Source organism: Littorina saxatilis, linkage group LG4 (genome assembly GCF_037325665.1).
Source record: "Littorina saxatilis isolate snail1 linkage group LG4, US_GU_Lsax_2.0, whole genome shotgun sequence".
NCBI lineage: Eukaryota > Metazoa > Mollusca > Gastropoda > Littorinimorpha > Littorinidae > Littorina > Littorina saxatilis.
This window is the reverse complement of record NC_090248.1, coordinates 61168316-61184475: the sequence shown is the minus strand read 5'-3', so window position 1 is coordinate 61184475 and position 16160 is coordinate 61168316. Positions and strand designations below refer to the sequence as shown.

Below are 16160 nucleotides of genomic sequence, written 5' to 3'. Positions count from 1 at the left end.
GGAATGTGCACCCACAACTCCAAAACAATTGCTCTGTTCCCTTCACGTAACTGAAATTACAAGGCGGAAGTGGGCGTCACAAAAACACGAGTCAGAAAAAAAGAAAAGCCAGTTGGTGGTCTTTCTTTCTTTATTTGGTGTTTAACGCCGTTTTCAACCACGAAGGTTATATCGCGACGGGGAAAGGGGGGAGATGGGATAGAGCCACTTGTCAGTTGTTTCTTGTTCACAAAAGCACTAATAAAAAATTTGCTCCAGGGGCTTGCAACGTAGTACAATATATGACCTTACTGGGAGAATGCAAGTTTCCAGTACAAAGGACTTAACATTTCTTACATACTGCTTGACTAAAATCTTTACAAAAATTGACTATATTCTTTACAAGAAACACTTAACAAGGGTAAAAGGAGAAACAGAATCCGTTAGTCGCCTCTTACGACATGCTGGGGAGCATCGGATACATTCTTCCCCCTAACCCGCGGGGGGTTGGTGGTGGAAGAGAAGGGGAATAGGAGGGGGGGGGGGGGCTGGAAGGGAGGAGCACGCACATACAGGGGGTTGGGGCAGGGCGGTAGAGTGGGGGGTGGGGGGAGGGGTTGCAGTTATGAGAAAACATATCCGCATTTTTGACAGGACCTCGTCTCTTATAAAAGCTCTTCCTGGACGAGGAGGCGGGTTTCCTTGACCAACTTGTGTGAGGAGACCGACATACCCATAAGCTGGTAGGATGCTTACTTGGAGAATGTGTTGTTCAGAAACTGTTGTTCAGGCTTCGATGATAAATGTAAAGTCCTGGTGTTCTGTAGGGGTGCAAGGTAGCTCAGTTGGTAGAGCACTGGACTTGTGATCCTAAGGTCCCGGGTAGCTCAGTGGGTAGAGCACTGGACTTGTGATCCTAGGGTCCCGGGTAGCTCAGTTGGTAGAGCACTGGACTTGTGATCCTAAGGTCGCAGGTTCGAATCCAGGCAGGGACGGACACGGGTCAACTTTATGTGCAGACTCAGAGACGGTATCCATGTCCCAACTCCGTGTCACCACTGTGGCATGTAAAAGACCTGGGTCATTCGGCCACAAGGGCAAAGAAAACAGTAAATGGCGAGCTTCGTCACAGAGTATGGTGTTTAATCTTGGATGGCACTTTGCTGAAGCATAATAATTATTATTCGCTTGAGAAGACTTCGATCGGCCGATTCTAGCGAGAGACACCAAAACCAAATTATTGTATTGTTTTACTTTAAGAAACGTGCGTCATTCATGAATGAGACAATTACACCTTTCAGTAAAAACTATATAGCGTAAATGAGAAGGTGTACATTATTCTCAGATTACATTGTTTTTGATTGTACTAAACAATTCCACAGATGGTACATATGTTGCATAGTTTATGCACAGGCGGAAAGAGTTTAAAAAAAAACCCACACAAACACAATACGATGAAACACAATATACGGGCTAAAAGACCAACAACCTACAACCAGGCACTGAAAACGCCACAACACCGTTCGTGTCCCTACTTTTCATTTCCATAGCTACAATAACATCTTGTTTATCAATCAATCAATCAATCAATCAATGACGCTTATATCGCGCATATTCCGTGGGTACAGTTCTAGGCGCTCTGCAGTGATGCCGTGTGAGATGAAATTTTATACGGCCAGTAGATTGCAGCCATTTCGGCGCATATTTACCTTTCACGGCCTATTATTCCAAGTCACACGGGTATAGGTAGACAATTATTAACTGTGCCTTAGCAATTTTGCCAGGAAAGACCCTTTTGTCAATCGTGGGATCTTTAACGTGCACACCCAATGTAGTGTACACGGGGGGAGGGTTCGGACACCGAAGAGAGTCTGCACACAAAGTTGACTCTGAAATAAATTTCCGCCGAACCTGGGATCGAACTCACGCTGACAGCGGCCAACTGAATACAAATCCAGCGCGCTACCAACTGAGCTATATCCCCGCCCACCAATGAGTGGAATTCAGAAGAGTTCTTACATATACGTTTTTCAACACAATTCTCTGATTTTTAATGTTTGCAAAGAGTGGTTAAAACTAGTTTTAGGATGTTTGATAGTTCTTCAAAATGAGTAAATCAACTATTGTAACACTTCAAGATTCACTGACATTATTGTTGGGAAACGCTAACGACTTTGAAACTGACGATTTCGAGGCAATATGCAACATGCCTTCACATAGAGAAGATAGGAAGAAAGAAAGAAATCAAAGAAGAAAACTGAGAAAGAGTTACTGTTTTCCGAATTGAGGAAGTCCATGCGAAAATTGCTACGCTCAGTGACTTGACGTATAGTTATTCTTACCCAGCATGTGGTTCAATCAAAAGAGAACTAGGTAGTTTGACCGTTTATTTTAAAGAACCAATCACATGCTTGTCAAAAAAACCCACAACAATCACAACCACAACCACAACAACAACAACAACAACAACAACAAAAACAAAAACAACAACAACAACAACAACAACAACAACAACAACAACAACAACAACAACAGCAGCAGCAACAGGTGCGATTATATTTGTTTTCTCTCGTGTCAGTGCTATCATGGATTCAACAACCCTGCTGCCATTTTGTGTCACGTGCTCCCTGCTCTTTCTTCTTCCTCCCCCGACAGCCACGCAACTGTCAGGTACGTTCGCCGACCATACTTTTTACTTGTCCAATCCCTACCCCATACATTCTACTGATGTTGTCAGTGTTGTGTGCTTTCTTCGGGTGTACAAATCTCTCTCATATAGATCTACACACGCTGTTTTCTGTTTTGGACTAAGCTAGATCTTAACACGGTGCAGACCATCTCAGGGGACAATTTATAAGCACACAATTTACTTGAAGATATATCATAAGTGTCGGGCACACTCTTTACTTGAAGATATATAAGTGTCGGGCTGAACAAGGTGAACAAGGAAACAAATCGGAAAGCCAAAGATTCATATAATCAACTTACAGGCCTGCAATGACATACAGTCCATAGAGACTTCAGGGAAATAGAAAACAAGACACTGCCTTCGGTGTTACTGGGACAGTCTCAAATTTTAACGTAAATTTCGGCTTGCTTGTGCGTTTAAAAAATCCGACAATTTTCTTTTTTATGTTTGAGAAATACTCAGATCACGTCGAAATCGTTTGTTTGGCACAGCTTCTTGTTCTTTTTGCACGAACAGAATATAATGCATAGCAGAGTTTATTCGAATACTTTGCAAAATATTCGAATAAAGTCGGTTGAACCAACAAAATCAAAAAACAAGAACGGTAGGTAATGGGAACGTTTATTATTAACAAAAACAAAACCTACCATTCTTGATTTTTCATTTTGATTTTTGGAACGTTGGCAGTCTATCTGTTTTTGGATTTTGGGTTGAACCAACAGAATGTGAACGTGGAGTGAGAAGACCACACCCCACGCAAGAGAACGCCTACCAGATCTACGTCCGCTCCGACCTCACCCCCGAGTGGCTGGACCAGTCTTGCCCCGCCCCCACAGTCTTCAGCGCACCGCAGTGCACGTGCGTCACGCCTGACATCGACACTCCGTCACCGGCGCCGTCCAGGTCCGCCTACAAGGGCAGGAAGACGCCCTGGTTCTCCACCAGCAAGTCCATGAAGCAGCAGATGAAGGTCCAGAGTACGAAGAAAGGGCAGAGGAAACGACCGCCCCCTCCTCCTCCCCCGCCCTCCCCCCACACCACTCAGAACCAGGGGAACTCTATTTGGGCGGGGCAACCCAAAGACCGCGCCCCCGTCACTGGGAAACAGGAGTGTCTGTACCACAGGTAGGTTGGTGCTGGTGGTGGTGTTCTTTAAAACCTCTTGACTGTCGTAAGAAATTGGTTACAATACAACCAGTTCAATAGAATCAATACAGTTTCATAACATGCAAAGTATAACAATTACACCCAAAACTGAGAAAATTGTCTCCAGGGGAGGCAATTTTCTTGCTCCAAATTCAAATGGCATTATACATGTACAAGGGTTGTTTCCCTTGTCAGAGTATTGATTTTGTGTTTATGCCTAAATACGTAGCTGATGTGTAGTATTGTGGTAGTCAAGGGGTTAAGACATTCCTTCTGTGCTTCAGGTGCAGATATGGCTACCACAGTGCCTGGATTTCTATGATTAAATTACTCGTATGTAGCTTTGATGATTCTATATTGATGCTTACTTGTACCTGTACTGGAAACTTGGTCCTGTAAGCTATTTCTGGTTTAGGGAGTAGCAGCTTTGAAAGTACCTTACCATGATGGCATCCAACCTCCTGTCTCAAATCGCCCCTAACCAACATTTTTCAGGTTTGAGTTTGGAATATTGACACCACATACCGGAATACCTTGAAATTGGCAAACATTATGGCGTGTTTAGTGCTTTGTACTGTAACAGCGTACACGTGTACTGTTACAGGCCTGCAAAAAGGGATTATGAGCTGTCCAAAAGCAGTGAACGGAAGGCTGTTAAGTGCTTGTGAGCCGATAAAGTGGTACATATGTACTGTTGCAGAGCTGCAGTAATGAATGACGATGCTTGTGGGCTGACATAAAGGTTGCAGGTCTGATGTACGGACGGAATGTAATGGTGCTACCCATGTACATTTGCTGGTCTGCAGTAACGAGTAAGGGTGCTGGTGGACCGTAAGAGTGGTACACATGAACTGATGCAGGCGTATACAAGGTAATACCACAGGCACTCGTCACGAGCGGGTCGGGATCAAAGTGGGCGGGGCCTGTGCGCTCTCAAGACTACTACTATTATTAAACCATAAGAAAAGACCCCCCGTCCATCACAAGTGACAGCCAAGACATAGGCCCTGCCCACCTCGTGACGAGTGCCTGTGGGTAATACAGTGTTCTAGATGATCGAACGTGTAGCAAAGACCTGTACGCGTACGTGTAGATATTGCGTCACCCGTGACTCACTTTTTACATTTAGTCAAGTTTTGACTAAATGTTTTAACGTAGAGGGGGAATCGAGACGAGGGTCGTGGTGTATGTGTGTGTGTGTGTGTGTGTGTGTGTGTGTGTGTGTGTGTAGAGCGATTCAGAGTAAACTACTGGACCGATCTTTATGAAATTTTTCATGAGAGTTCCTGGGTATGATATATCCCCAGACTTTTTTTCATTTTTTCAATAAATGTCTTTGATGACGTCATATCCGGCTTTTTGTAAAAGTTGAGGCGGCACTGTCACACCCTCATTTTTCAATCAAATTGATTGAAATTTTGGCCAAGCAATTTTCGACAAAGGCCGGACTTTGGTATTGCATTTCAGCTTGGTGGCTTAAAAATTAATTAATGACTTTGGTCATTAAAAATCTGAAAATTGTAATTAAAAATATTTTTTTATAAAACGATCCAAAATTACGTTTATCGTATTCTTCATCATTTTCTGATTCCAAAAATATATAAATATGTTATATTCGGATTAAAAACAAGCTCTGAAAATTAAAAATATAAAAATTATGATTAAAATTAAATTTCCGAAATCGATTTAAAAACAATTTCATCTTATTCCGTGTCAGTTCCTGATTCCAAAAACATATAGATATGATATGTTTGGATTAAAAACACGTTCAGAGAGTTAAAAAGAATAGAGATATAGAAAAGCGTGCTATCCTCCTCAGCGCAATCACTACCGCGCTTTTCTGGATTGTTAATTTCACTGCCTTTGCCACGAGCGGTGGACAGACGACGCTATGAGTGTACGGTCTTGTAGAAATAATGCAATGCGTTCAGTTTCATTCTGTGAGTTCGACTGAGCTTGACTAAAATTTAATGTTGTATTTTCGCCTTACGCGACTTGTTTTCTCTCCAATGTTCCAAATCATACGTTGTTTTGCTCCCACCAAGACTGCAGATCTTGGCAAACGCGTGACGTAAAATGTAGATTTGATGACGTTACCCGGACACGTTCCCGTACACGTGCTGAAAAGTGGCACATCTAGATCTTGCTAATGACGGGAAGGAAGAGCACTGAACGGAGGTAGGTTGAGTGCCGATGGACTGTTACTCTGTTGTATGCAGACCAGCAGAATGGAACAAGGGTGGACTGTAGCAGTGGTCACGTGTACTGTTGCAGGCTAGGACAAGGGTATGAGGGTCAGTTCGAGCAATGGACAGAAGCAGGGTGGGTGCTGATGGACTGCAACAGTGGTACATGTGTACTGTTGCAGGCCAGGACAAGCGTACGAGGGTCAGTGCGAGCAGTAGACAGAAGCAGGCTCGGTGCTAATGGACCGCAACAGTGGTACACGTGTACTGTTGCAGGACAGGACCAGGATACGAGGGTCAGTATGAGCAGTGGACAGAGACAGGCTGGGTGGAGATGGACCGCAACAGTGGTACACGTGTACTGTTGCAGGAAAGGACCAGGATACGAGGGTCAGTACGAGCAGTGGACAGAGACAGGCTGGGTGGAGATGGACTGTAACTGTGGTACACGTGTACTGTTGCAGGAAAGGACTAGGATACGAGGGTCAGTACGAGCAGTGGACAGAGACAGGCTGGGTGGAGATGGACTGTAACTGTGGTACACGTGTACTGTTGCAGGAAAGGACCAGGATACGAGGGCCAGTACGAGCAGTGGACAGAGACAGGCTGGGTGGAGATGGACTGCAACTGGCCGGTGAACGCGGGGCTGGTGTGGAGCCAGCAACACTGTCGCTGTGACTGGGGGCCCAACAGGGTCATCGCCAAGCCTGACCTCAACGGTGAGTGCTCGCCTCAACTTCTGTTTTATTCCGACTGAGGCGAACTCAGCTTAGACCAAGGAGGCATCAGTCAACCTCATGAGATTCAAAATAAGATATTATTTTCCACTCATTCCTTTGTTGCTGTCTGCTACCCAGTTTCATAAAGTGACCTCATCAAAATGTCAAACTTTAACCTTTGTCAGGAAGGAATCTGCTTGCCAAATTGACAGATTTCAACGTTTCTAAATTACAGTTTTTAATAGATCACTTCATGGTCTAAAGATTGAAGCTTTTGCACTAAACTAGATTTCAAACTATGATCATCATCGTCATCGTCGTCGTCGTTGTCGTCGTCGTCAACGACCTCATCATCATCATCATCATCATCATCATCATCATCATCATCATCATCATCATCATCATCATCATCATCATCGTCATCATTTCGGCCTATGTGCACAGGTGTGTCTGCCATGTGCTTGATGATGCTGAAGATGACGTTTGATGACGGCGAGATCAAGGACGTTGGTCGTGGCGTCTGGCTTGACATTCAAAACCGGTTCAACGTGGAGGCGATCGAGGACGACACGGCGGTCGAGGGCTGGGCAGGGGCCTTCAGGGGCTCTGGTATCTCAGTGCCCTTCTTTAAAATGGTGAGATACGAATACCGATGGAACAAAACCAAGACGTCTTTTCCTGACCCTCTGACGTCAAAAAGAAACAAAGTTTGAGAAGACGTCATGACGCTAATAATGGCGTCACGTAAACACTCTGTCGCTTCTCCTGCTTGTCTCCCAGAAACTGACAAAGAATTTCGAGAATGAAAATTTATTTCGGTTACTTCGGCTTTTCAGGACGAGAAAATCATTCGCAAGGTCACCGCTAGGCTGTGCATGTTTTGGTATTCTATATCATTAAGTGTGTGAGGAGTGCAGAGTTTGGTATTCTATATCATTAAGTGTGTGAGGAGTGCAGAGTTTGGTATTCTATATCATTAAGTGTGTGAGGAGTGCAGAGTTTGGTATTCTATATCATTAAGTGTGTGAGGAGTGCAGAGTTTGATATTTTTGTACCCGTCGATGAATGTTTCTCGGTAATTAATGAAGGCCATGCAATCTGATTACATTTCAGACTTGAGAATAGTGATTGGTAGTGCGTGAGTGAGTGAATTAGATGGAAATATTAGGTTTTGAGGTGGGGAAGGGTGTCGATTAGGATTGGACGGGACTTTAAGTAGATCAGCATTGATGACTTACAACTACGTGCTTCTAGAAATTGAATGTTGGGACTGCGAGGGGGGAGTCATTGTTTTTGAATATGAAAATTACAAAATTGCAATTCCCTGATAATCAGATGGAGGACTTTTAAAAAAAAAGTTATAATAAAACGGCAGATACGCGCTTCGTCCAACTACGCACGTAGTGATTTTTGTGTCTTCTTGTCTGTATTCCCAGAACACCCTAGGTGCCACTTTTCGCATCAAGTTCCGGTTCCGGTTGTGTGACGGCATGCCTGACGCTGATCTGATGTTGGTCAACAATGGATGTATGGAGAGTGACGCCCTGCCGTCATTGCAGGTATGTTGTCAATGTTATATCTGTGCCCCTCGCTCTAGAGGGATGATGATGATGATGATGATGATGATGATGATGATGATGATGATGATGATGATGATGATGATGATGATGATGATGATGATGAGGCTGATGAGGACGAGGATGATGAGGATAATGATGAGGATGATGATGTGATTCTTCCTTCGTAGGCGAAGACGACCACAACTTCGTGTCCATCTGTCCAGAGTTGTGAGCCCTTGAGCATTGTGTGCACGCTCATCATCTCTGCCTCTGAATGATGTTGTATGAAGGAAGATAAGGAGACCGGGTTTACGTGCACTGTGTGTGTGTGCAGGTGATGTACCGTGCCTGGACCAACACGCTGTACTTCCAGATGGCCACCCTGAGCACACAGGGGCCCGTCAGAGAGGAGTGCAGCATCGAGCATCAGGTCTGTACCTACTGTCCTGCATCACGTCTTCCTACAGTGGAACCCCCCTTTTTAGACTTCTACAAATGTGGCAAATTAAAGTCAGGTCTCAAAAAGGAGGGACAATTAAAATGTGGCAAATTAAAGTCAGGTCTCAAAAAGGAGGGACAATTAAAATGTAGGGGAAAGTCGCTAAACCTGGAACAGTTAAGGAGAAACAGCCGTACCAGACAAAAAAATGGATATTACAAAGCGTTCTTTATATTGTCACATACTAGACTCTATCAGTAAATAAACGAACCACATAAAATAAAATAAAAGTCACGCAACTCATCAGACTGATTATAATAAAAATGTCTGCATTTGTTCCAGGTTGGACGCATGGGTGTGTAAAGTGGAACACTGGGTTGTCAAACTCGGAACACATACAAACACACCCTGACTCTCTTTCTAGCTCTGTCTGTGTCTCACACACACACATATACACCCACACACTCTCATTCACACACAAACAAGCACACTTTGCCACACACACAAGATAAAAAAAAACGTAATAACATTTTATGTAAATGTCTTTTTTTCAACATCATATTTTGATTTTTACCAAGGAAATAACAAATCGGATAACAATTTAAGCCTTAAATGTAAAACAAAAAGATAAATAAGGGCTAGGTCTAAAAAGGACTGAAAAACAAGACCTTAAAAAAAAAGAAAAAAATAGGCAAAGAACCGATTTCGCAGACAATGTCCTTTGTCTTCTACTGTCAGCGCAGTCATCGTGTGATTACTGTGTGCACTTCTGGCGCTATAACATATCCTCAGGGGAGTTGGTGCCACACATGAAGCAGTACCACGAAATTTCGCAGCTTCATTTGTAGCCTACCCCTCTTCTGTTGACAAATAGATATAAAAGGGCTACCTGCCCAATTGACTAAATGTAAAAATCATTACGCATAAAGTCTCAAAGCAAATAACTAAGAACAGATTTAAGAACTGATTTTGCAGACACACAAAAATGGCAAAGAACAGATTTCGAAGTCCTTTTGTCCGCTGCTGTCAGCGCAGTCCTCGTGTGCCCACTGTGTGCACCTCTGGCACTGTATCATGTTCTCAGGGGAGTTGGTGCCACACATGAAGCAGTACCAAGTGCTTTCCCCCGGGATAGAACGCATCGTCGAGAATGTTCTCCTTTTTTTCCCTCTGATCAGAAGATATTCCCCTCTTGTTTCTCTCAGCAGAAGATTTTGTAGCTTCATTCTTTCCTCTTTTCTGTTGACCTGCACGCCTTTTTGCAAGGGAAATCTCCAGCTTTTGCTTGCAAGGAGAAGATTGTTTTTTCGTGATGATCTCTTCGACGAGCTTGTGGTTGTGCGTTGCAGGACATCAGCAGCAGGTAAGCTTACATTTGCTGCTGACACCAAGCAATCATAATGACCAGAATCTCCATGTACAGTGTACAAAACAACGATGGGGGTGACGTTGGCAAATTTATTTCAGCTTCAAGAATGCTATTGATTAGTTCTTGTTCTATCTCTGGTGTTAATGTAGAAGGTCTTCCTGTGAACTTTACTTCTTCTTTTGCAAATTTGTTTGTTTCCTTCTAAATGACTTTTAAGAGTTGTGACAGTAACACCATATGCTCTTGATGCGCAACACAAACCCATATCTCCGTTTTTCACTGCCGACAAAGCGCAGCCCATTTCTTCTGGTAACTACCGCCGTTCGGGTCTCATAATACTGTCAAACAAATCAATCAATCATTCAATAAAACTTATAAAAAGGAAAAACACAACAAAACCGAAAAGAGAATTGAATACGTGAATAAAACAGCAGTGTTCTGTTTATTGTTTGACGAGGGTAAGATGGAACAGAATGCGGCAAAGCTGGAACACTGTTCCATGTTTGCCTCTCTTATGTGTTCCATCATTGCCGCATGGCACCTGCATGGATTTCGCGTTTTTCTGTTGGATACACGTGACGTTTCAAATCTTTTTTTTGTTCAAGTTATTGCAAATCTATGAAGGTTTATCTAGCAATCAACATTTTACGTGAACGTATATAGATAAAGAGTAATAATACGAATTGTAGACGGTAGAAATAAGAAGAAGAAGGAAGAAAAGTTTAAAAAACGTACCATTTTTTACATTTAGTCAAGTTTTGACTAAATGTTTTAACGTAGAGGGGGGAATCGAGACGAGGGTGTGGTGTATGTGTGTGTGTGTGTCTGTGTGTCTGTCTGTCTGTCTGTGTGTGTGTGTAGAGCGATTCAGACTAAACTACTAGACCAATCTTTATGAAATTTTACATGAGAGTTCCTGGGAATGATATCCCCGGACGTTTTTTCTTTTTTTCGATAAATGTCTTTGATGACGTCATATCCGGCTTTTTGTAAAAGTTGAGGCGGCACTGTCACACCCTCATTTTTCAATCAAATCGATTGAAATTTTGGCTTAATCGCTGTGTGTCATAGCGCTGCTTCGTGTAAACTCGCTGAACTTCATTCTTTTAGATGTGTTCATGTGATCAGTTGATAAACATGCACGTTTCCATGACAACTCTATGACTGTGTGCAGCACCCGTGGGTGGATATCAACATTCACTATGACGACGACCTGCTGGAGATCTTTGCAAATGGCCGACAGTGCGTCCGCTCCGTCGCCTATTCCGGTCAGTCCTCACGCATTGGCTTCACAACAAGGACTTAATGAATAGACAAATTCCGGAAATAACTCTGTCGCGTTGGTATGGGTTGTGAAAGCGTGAGGCAAGATTTCAACACGTGCTCCTTGTCCACGCGTTTCAGACACATCCCTCGCTAGTGACTGGCCCTAGGATGTCACGTGGGAAAGTTTGCCCCAATGAAAGCAAGAGTATTCACTCTTACACAACCCATACAAACCCGACAGAGTTATTTCCGAACAGTCTCCATTCTATTTACACCCCCGGTATAGGGGTGTGTATAGGATTCGGTCGAGGTGTTTGTTTGTTTGTGTTCGCATATAGATCTCAAGAATGAACGGACCGATCGTCACCAAACTTGGTGAACAGGTTCTATACATTCCTGAGACGGTCCTTACAAACATTGGGACCAGTCAAACACACGGTTAGGGAGTTATTGGTGGATTAAGATTCTACAAGGACTTATAGAGGGACATATTAATGGTCAAAGGGAAATAACCTTCTCAGTTGGTGGCAGTGAGAATGGTTATTTCCCTTTGACCAACGGGGGTGTTTTTCCTACCTCGGAGGAATTTCTTGTTAGGGTATGTTTTTGCAGCTTTGTCGCTTTGTGTTTGTCGCTTTCTAATTGATAATGTTTGGGCGATTTAATATCGAAAATATTCATCATCCCCATACATTATACGTTATTTGCGTGTTTGACCAAAATATGACATTTTACACAGATCGAGACAGTCATTGTTCTCCGAGACCGCGCTAGCGGTCGAGGTGAACAATGACTGTCGAGATCTGTGTAAAATGTCATATTTTGGTCAAACACGCAAATAACATTTATGTATCGATCGAATTCCTTTCAGGTACTTATGACTTTGTTGTTGTTTTGACGATTGAACGAGCACACACACACATGCATGCAATCCACATACATGTATGCAATCAAACACATAAGCTTCATATTTGGGCGTTTCAGGTTGACCGAAACTTCAAAGGAACTACAAAACACACGTCATGTACTCACTTTGTTGTTGTTTTGACATTGAACAGCACACACACATGCAATCAAACACATGACGTTTTTTTGTGTGAGTTCCTTTGAAGTTTCGGTCAACCTGAAAAGCCAAATTATAAAGTTTTGTCGGCCTCTGACGTCACATGACTCAAAGAAGGGAAATCCAATCTCCAATCGATACATAAACTTATTTTTTTTACCGAAACAATATGTGCAGCTACCTTACTTTATCCCGGAGGTGGAACATGTCGCATGGGAAAGGCTTCCAAACCTGTGTGTTTCGTGTACATTAAAGCATATGAATGTGTGGGTTTTTTTGTTTTTTTTTCCTCAAGCAATTTTATTCAAATAACCACAAAAAACAATGCCATACAATAAATTAAATACAACTTATAGAGCACAACAAGCAGCGTATGCATTTTTAATACCGTTACGTGTACAAGCATAGTTGACGGGAGAAATAACATGAACGGCGCTCCGTGTGTACAGGTCCCATTGTCCAGACTGACTGCCCCATGTCCTTGCTAGAGGACAACTTCTGTGGTCTGCTCGACGAGGTAAGACTCTCCCGTGTCCATTTTCTTGGACTTTTGAACATGTTCATATTTCATCTGTGCAAAGCGTGAACTAGCCGTATTTTGCTCGAGTCTAAAGGTGCGTCAGTACCCTAACCGGTATCCTGTCCCTTTAGTGAAGAGAGAGAGAGAGAGAGAGAGAGGGAGAGAGAGAGAGAGAGAGAGAGAGAGAGAGAGAGAGAGAGAGAGAGAGAGAGAGAGAGAGAGAATAAAAATGCAACAAACACGCTCACATACACACGCACACGCACGCACGCACACGCACGCACGCACGCACACGCACGCACGCACTCACTCACACGCACACACACACAAACACACACACACACACACACACACACACACACACACACACACACAGTAAAGAGTTTAGAAAGGGTGCACGTGTGGCTTCATATTCAATCTAGTTTTAGGCAGTCACAGATTGTCACCATATGTATTTCAGGTGGTGATGACGCGAGGCTGCACAGCAGATCAAGAATCATAATCATCGATATTCACCGTCCATCGATCAGCATATCAAACAGTCAGCAGAGGCAAACTACAGTGACTGTTTCCACCTGGCCACTTGACGTCAACGCCTTATCAGCTCTGGCGAAGATAACATATTGTTTCCATAAGGCCAAACAAAACACATGTTGGTTTAGGGTAACGTGACCCAAAAGGATAGGGTCGGTAGGTCAGCTATTTTTGAAAACAATTTTTTTTAACTTAGTCGATTTTAAAGGAAGTTACTTCCCTTAGTTACAGTATGGTTCACAAAATGTGCAAAAAGTTTTTTGTTTTTTTGAGAAATGAAAAAAAAGTTTTAGGGTCGGCGGGGAAAAATAGGGTCGTTCGGGTTACCCTAAAACAACATATATTTTTGTTTGGCCTAACAAATCTGAAGGGAGAAAGAAGAACAGAACGCTGAAACCATCTGTCAGAACCATTTCCCCGGATAGGACTATCCGCATGTGAGAGACAAAAATCATTTGAAGCCATCTGCTGTGTAGATAATTATCATGTGCATTGCGATTTGTTTTTAGCGTTCGCTTTCAAAGAATTATTCCTGATACCAAGATGTGGATACAGCTTCCGTTGAACCACAGTAAATTTGGTGGATTATTTGAATTCTCTTGAAATTCAAGATGGATACTGCCACTCCAGCCTTGCTGTTAAGCCTGATTAGCGTGGTATTTAAAATAAATGTTTGTGACGAAAGAGTACTAATATAAACACTGATACGATTACATCGTTCTGGGTTTGTTTTATATTCTTGCCAATTTTTCTCAGTTCGATTATCGTGAGTTTGTGCATGCAGTGTGTGTGTGTGTGTGTGTGTGTGTGTGTGTGAAACTATTTTTCAAACTGTCCTGCCAATGGTCTACCGACGTGAAAGGTCACTGTCAGCCAGAACTTGAAGTAGTTGCCGTTGCTGTTGCTGCAGTTTGCTGATGCTGCCGATGGTATGCATGTACAAACTTTGGAATCAAAAAACAAGAAAGATATGTTATTAGACAGTTTAGTTATTGACAAAACAAAACGTTACGTTCACGAATATTTCGACCCAGCGGTCTTTTAAGTGCAGAGACAGACACTAATTAGACAACACTAATTAGACAACACTTATCTGACAGACACTAATTAGACAACACTTATCTCAAAATGTTTAGCCGCTTGCAGGGAAGACGCAAGCAAGGCAACACACACAAAAAGTAAAAACTTTGTCACAAAGATGCGAGGGAGTGGTGAGGGGATTTCCCTACACGTCGTTCTCTCTGCCCGTATAATCATTCCAAGCATTCGTTCGTTCGTTAATCACTCCAAGCAGCAACATGGATCAGCGGCCAGCATCACCAGGTGCAAAAGCTCAACGTGGGTCCATGGTCTATCCTCCTCGCCATATTTGCACGTGTCTGCAGCCAGCCAGGGGGGGTAATGAGCCTCCATTCATCCTCGTCTTACCAGGGATGCGATACTCGGGCCTGACTTTCTCCTTGGGGCGATTTCTGGGTGGTTGTGAATTAGGCTCTACCTAAACCCCCCGGCCATTTTTGACTTGCATATGACGCAGTTTTCATGCCAGAGTTACATTTCGTACTAATTTAGACTTCAGACGTTGTTTGATTTTTTTCCACCAGGTAATTTATTTGTGCACTTTGTTATTTGAGCGAATAATATTGGAACCTATTCTCCAAGGATCCCATACTCTATAGGCTTTAAGAGCTGACCGCCAGGCTGATTCAAACCAGAAACTATGTTATTTTACAAGCAAGATAAGTTTATTTTGTGTATAATAAGTGTTCGTATGTCTGTCCGCTTAAAAGACCGTGGGGTCGAAGATCAGTGACCGTACGTAGCGTTTTGTTTTGTCACAACTAATCGTTCCTTTAACACACCTGGCTCTATCTATTTCTGGATTCATGTTTATTAACGATGAGCCCATGGCTTGCTGTTTTACAGAGTGGGTTTAAAATATTCCCCAAGCTGCAAGCTCTACGCATTCCGACTAGCCCTTTCCTATTGTTCATTTTTGCTTACTGATTTTCAGTTACAATTTTTTTCTCGAATTTTTGATAAACACAATTATGCCTTGCACGGCCGCAGATAAACACCATATTGAAGGTCACGGCCAAGCAAATTAGGTCACGGCCAAGCAAATTGGCCTTGAAACTAGTCGATTAAGAGACGTAACCCAATAGTAATATTACAGACTGAAATTTTGAGCGGAAGAACTTGACAGTCTGGCTCATATCGACTCAGAAGGTTGAACACAGAAAAACAAAGTTTGGACCCTAACTAAAACCGAACCTGTCGCAATATTGCAAGTTTAATGTTTTTCTACGATTCCAAACCGGAAGTCACCATTCTTTTCGGGGCAAGTAACTCTTCAAACCCATAACAGAGTGATGTGACTGGTAAAGACAAAAAATACATGTACGTATACCTGCCTTATCATGACCAGTGTGGGATTAGTTAGGGACCAAACTTTGTGTTTCTGTTTTCAAGCTTCTCCGTCAAAATTGAGCCAAACTGTGCCAAATTCGCCCGGTTAAAATTTCTTTCTGTAATATGACTAATTGGTAACGTCCCTTTTATTTCTTCGGACGGGACAGACAAAACGGACCACCAACGATTTTTTTAAAGCGAGTTGCCAAACTTCGGTGAAAACGTGTTCGCCTCGCAAACAGAAGACGAATGTGAGGAAAGGGAGAAAATCCCGAGGCT

General features: G+C 42.9%; 1 protein-coding gene across 1 annotated transcript; it reads left to right on the top strand.

The window, feature by feature from the left end:
• The first annotated feature begins 668 nt into the window (after window positions 1–668).
• On the top strand, window positions 669–14182 carry LOC138965271 (uncharacterized). Its single transcript, XM_070337391.1, has 10 exons — window positions 669–722; window positions 2558–2649; window positions 3391–3793; window positions 6559–6719; window positions 7164–7354; window positions 8156–8278; window positions 8613–8708; window positions 11261–11354; window positions 12865–12932; window positions 13396–14182. The coding sequence occupies exons 2-10, from the start codon at window positions 2565–2567 to the stop codon at window positions 13435–13437; spliced, it is 1263 nt and encodes a 420-aa protein (XP_070193492.1). The 5' UTR covers window positions 669–722; window positions 2558–2564; the 3' UTR covers window positions 13438–14182.
• Window positions 14183–16160: the final 1978 nt, after the last annotated feature.

What these genes read in the sequence shown, in the direction of transcription:
- LOC138965271 (XM_070337391.1), top strand. Translation starts at nt 2,565, where the DNA reads ATGGATTCAACAACCCTGCTGCCATTTTGTGTCACGTGCTCCCTGCTC. An exon ending in CAGGAGTGTCTGTACCACAG is followed by an intron (nt 3,794 to 6,558) that starts GTAGGTTGGTGC and finishes GTACTGTTGCAG; the next exon opens with GAAAGGACCAGGATACGAGG. An exon ending in CGCCAAGCCTGACCTCAACG is followed by an intron (nt 6,720 to 7,163) that starts GTGAGTGCTCGC and finishes CTATGTGCACAG; the next exon opens with GTGTGTCTGCCATGTGCTTG.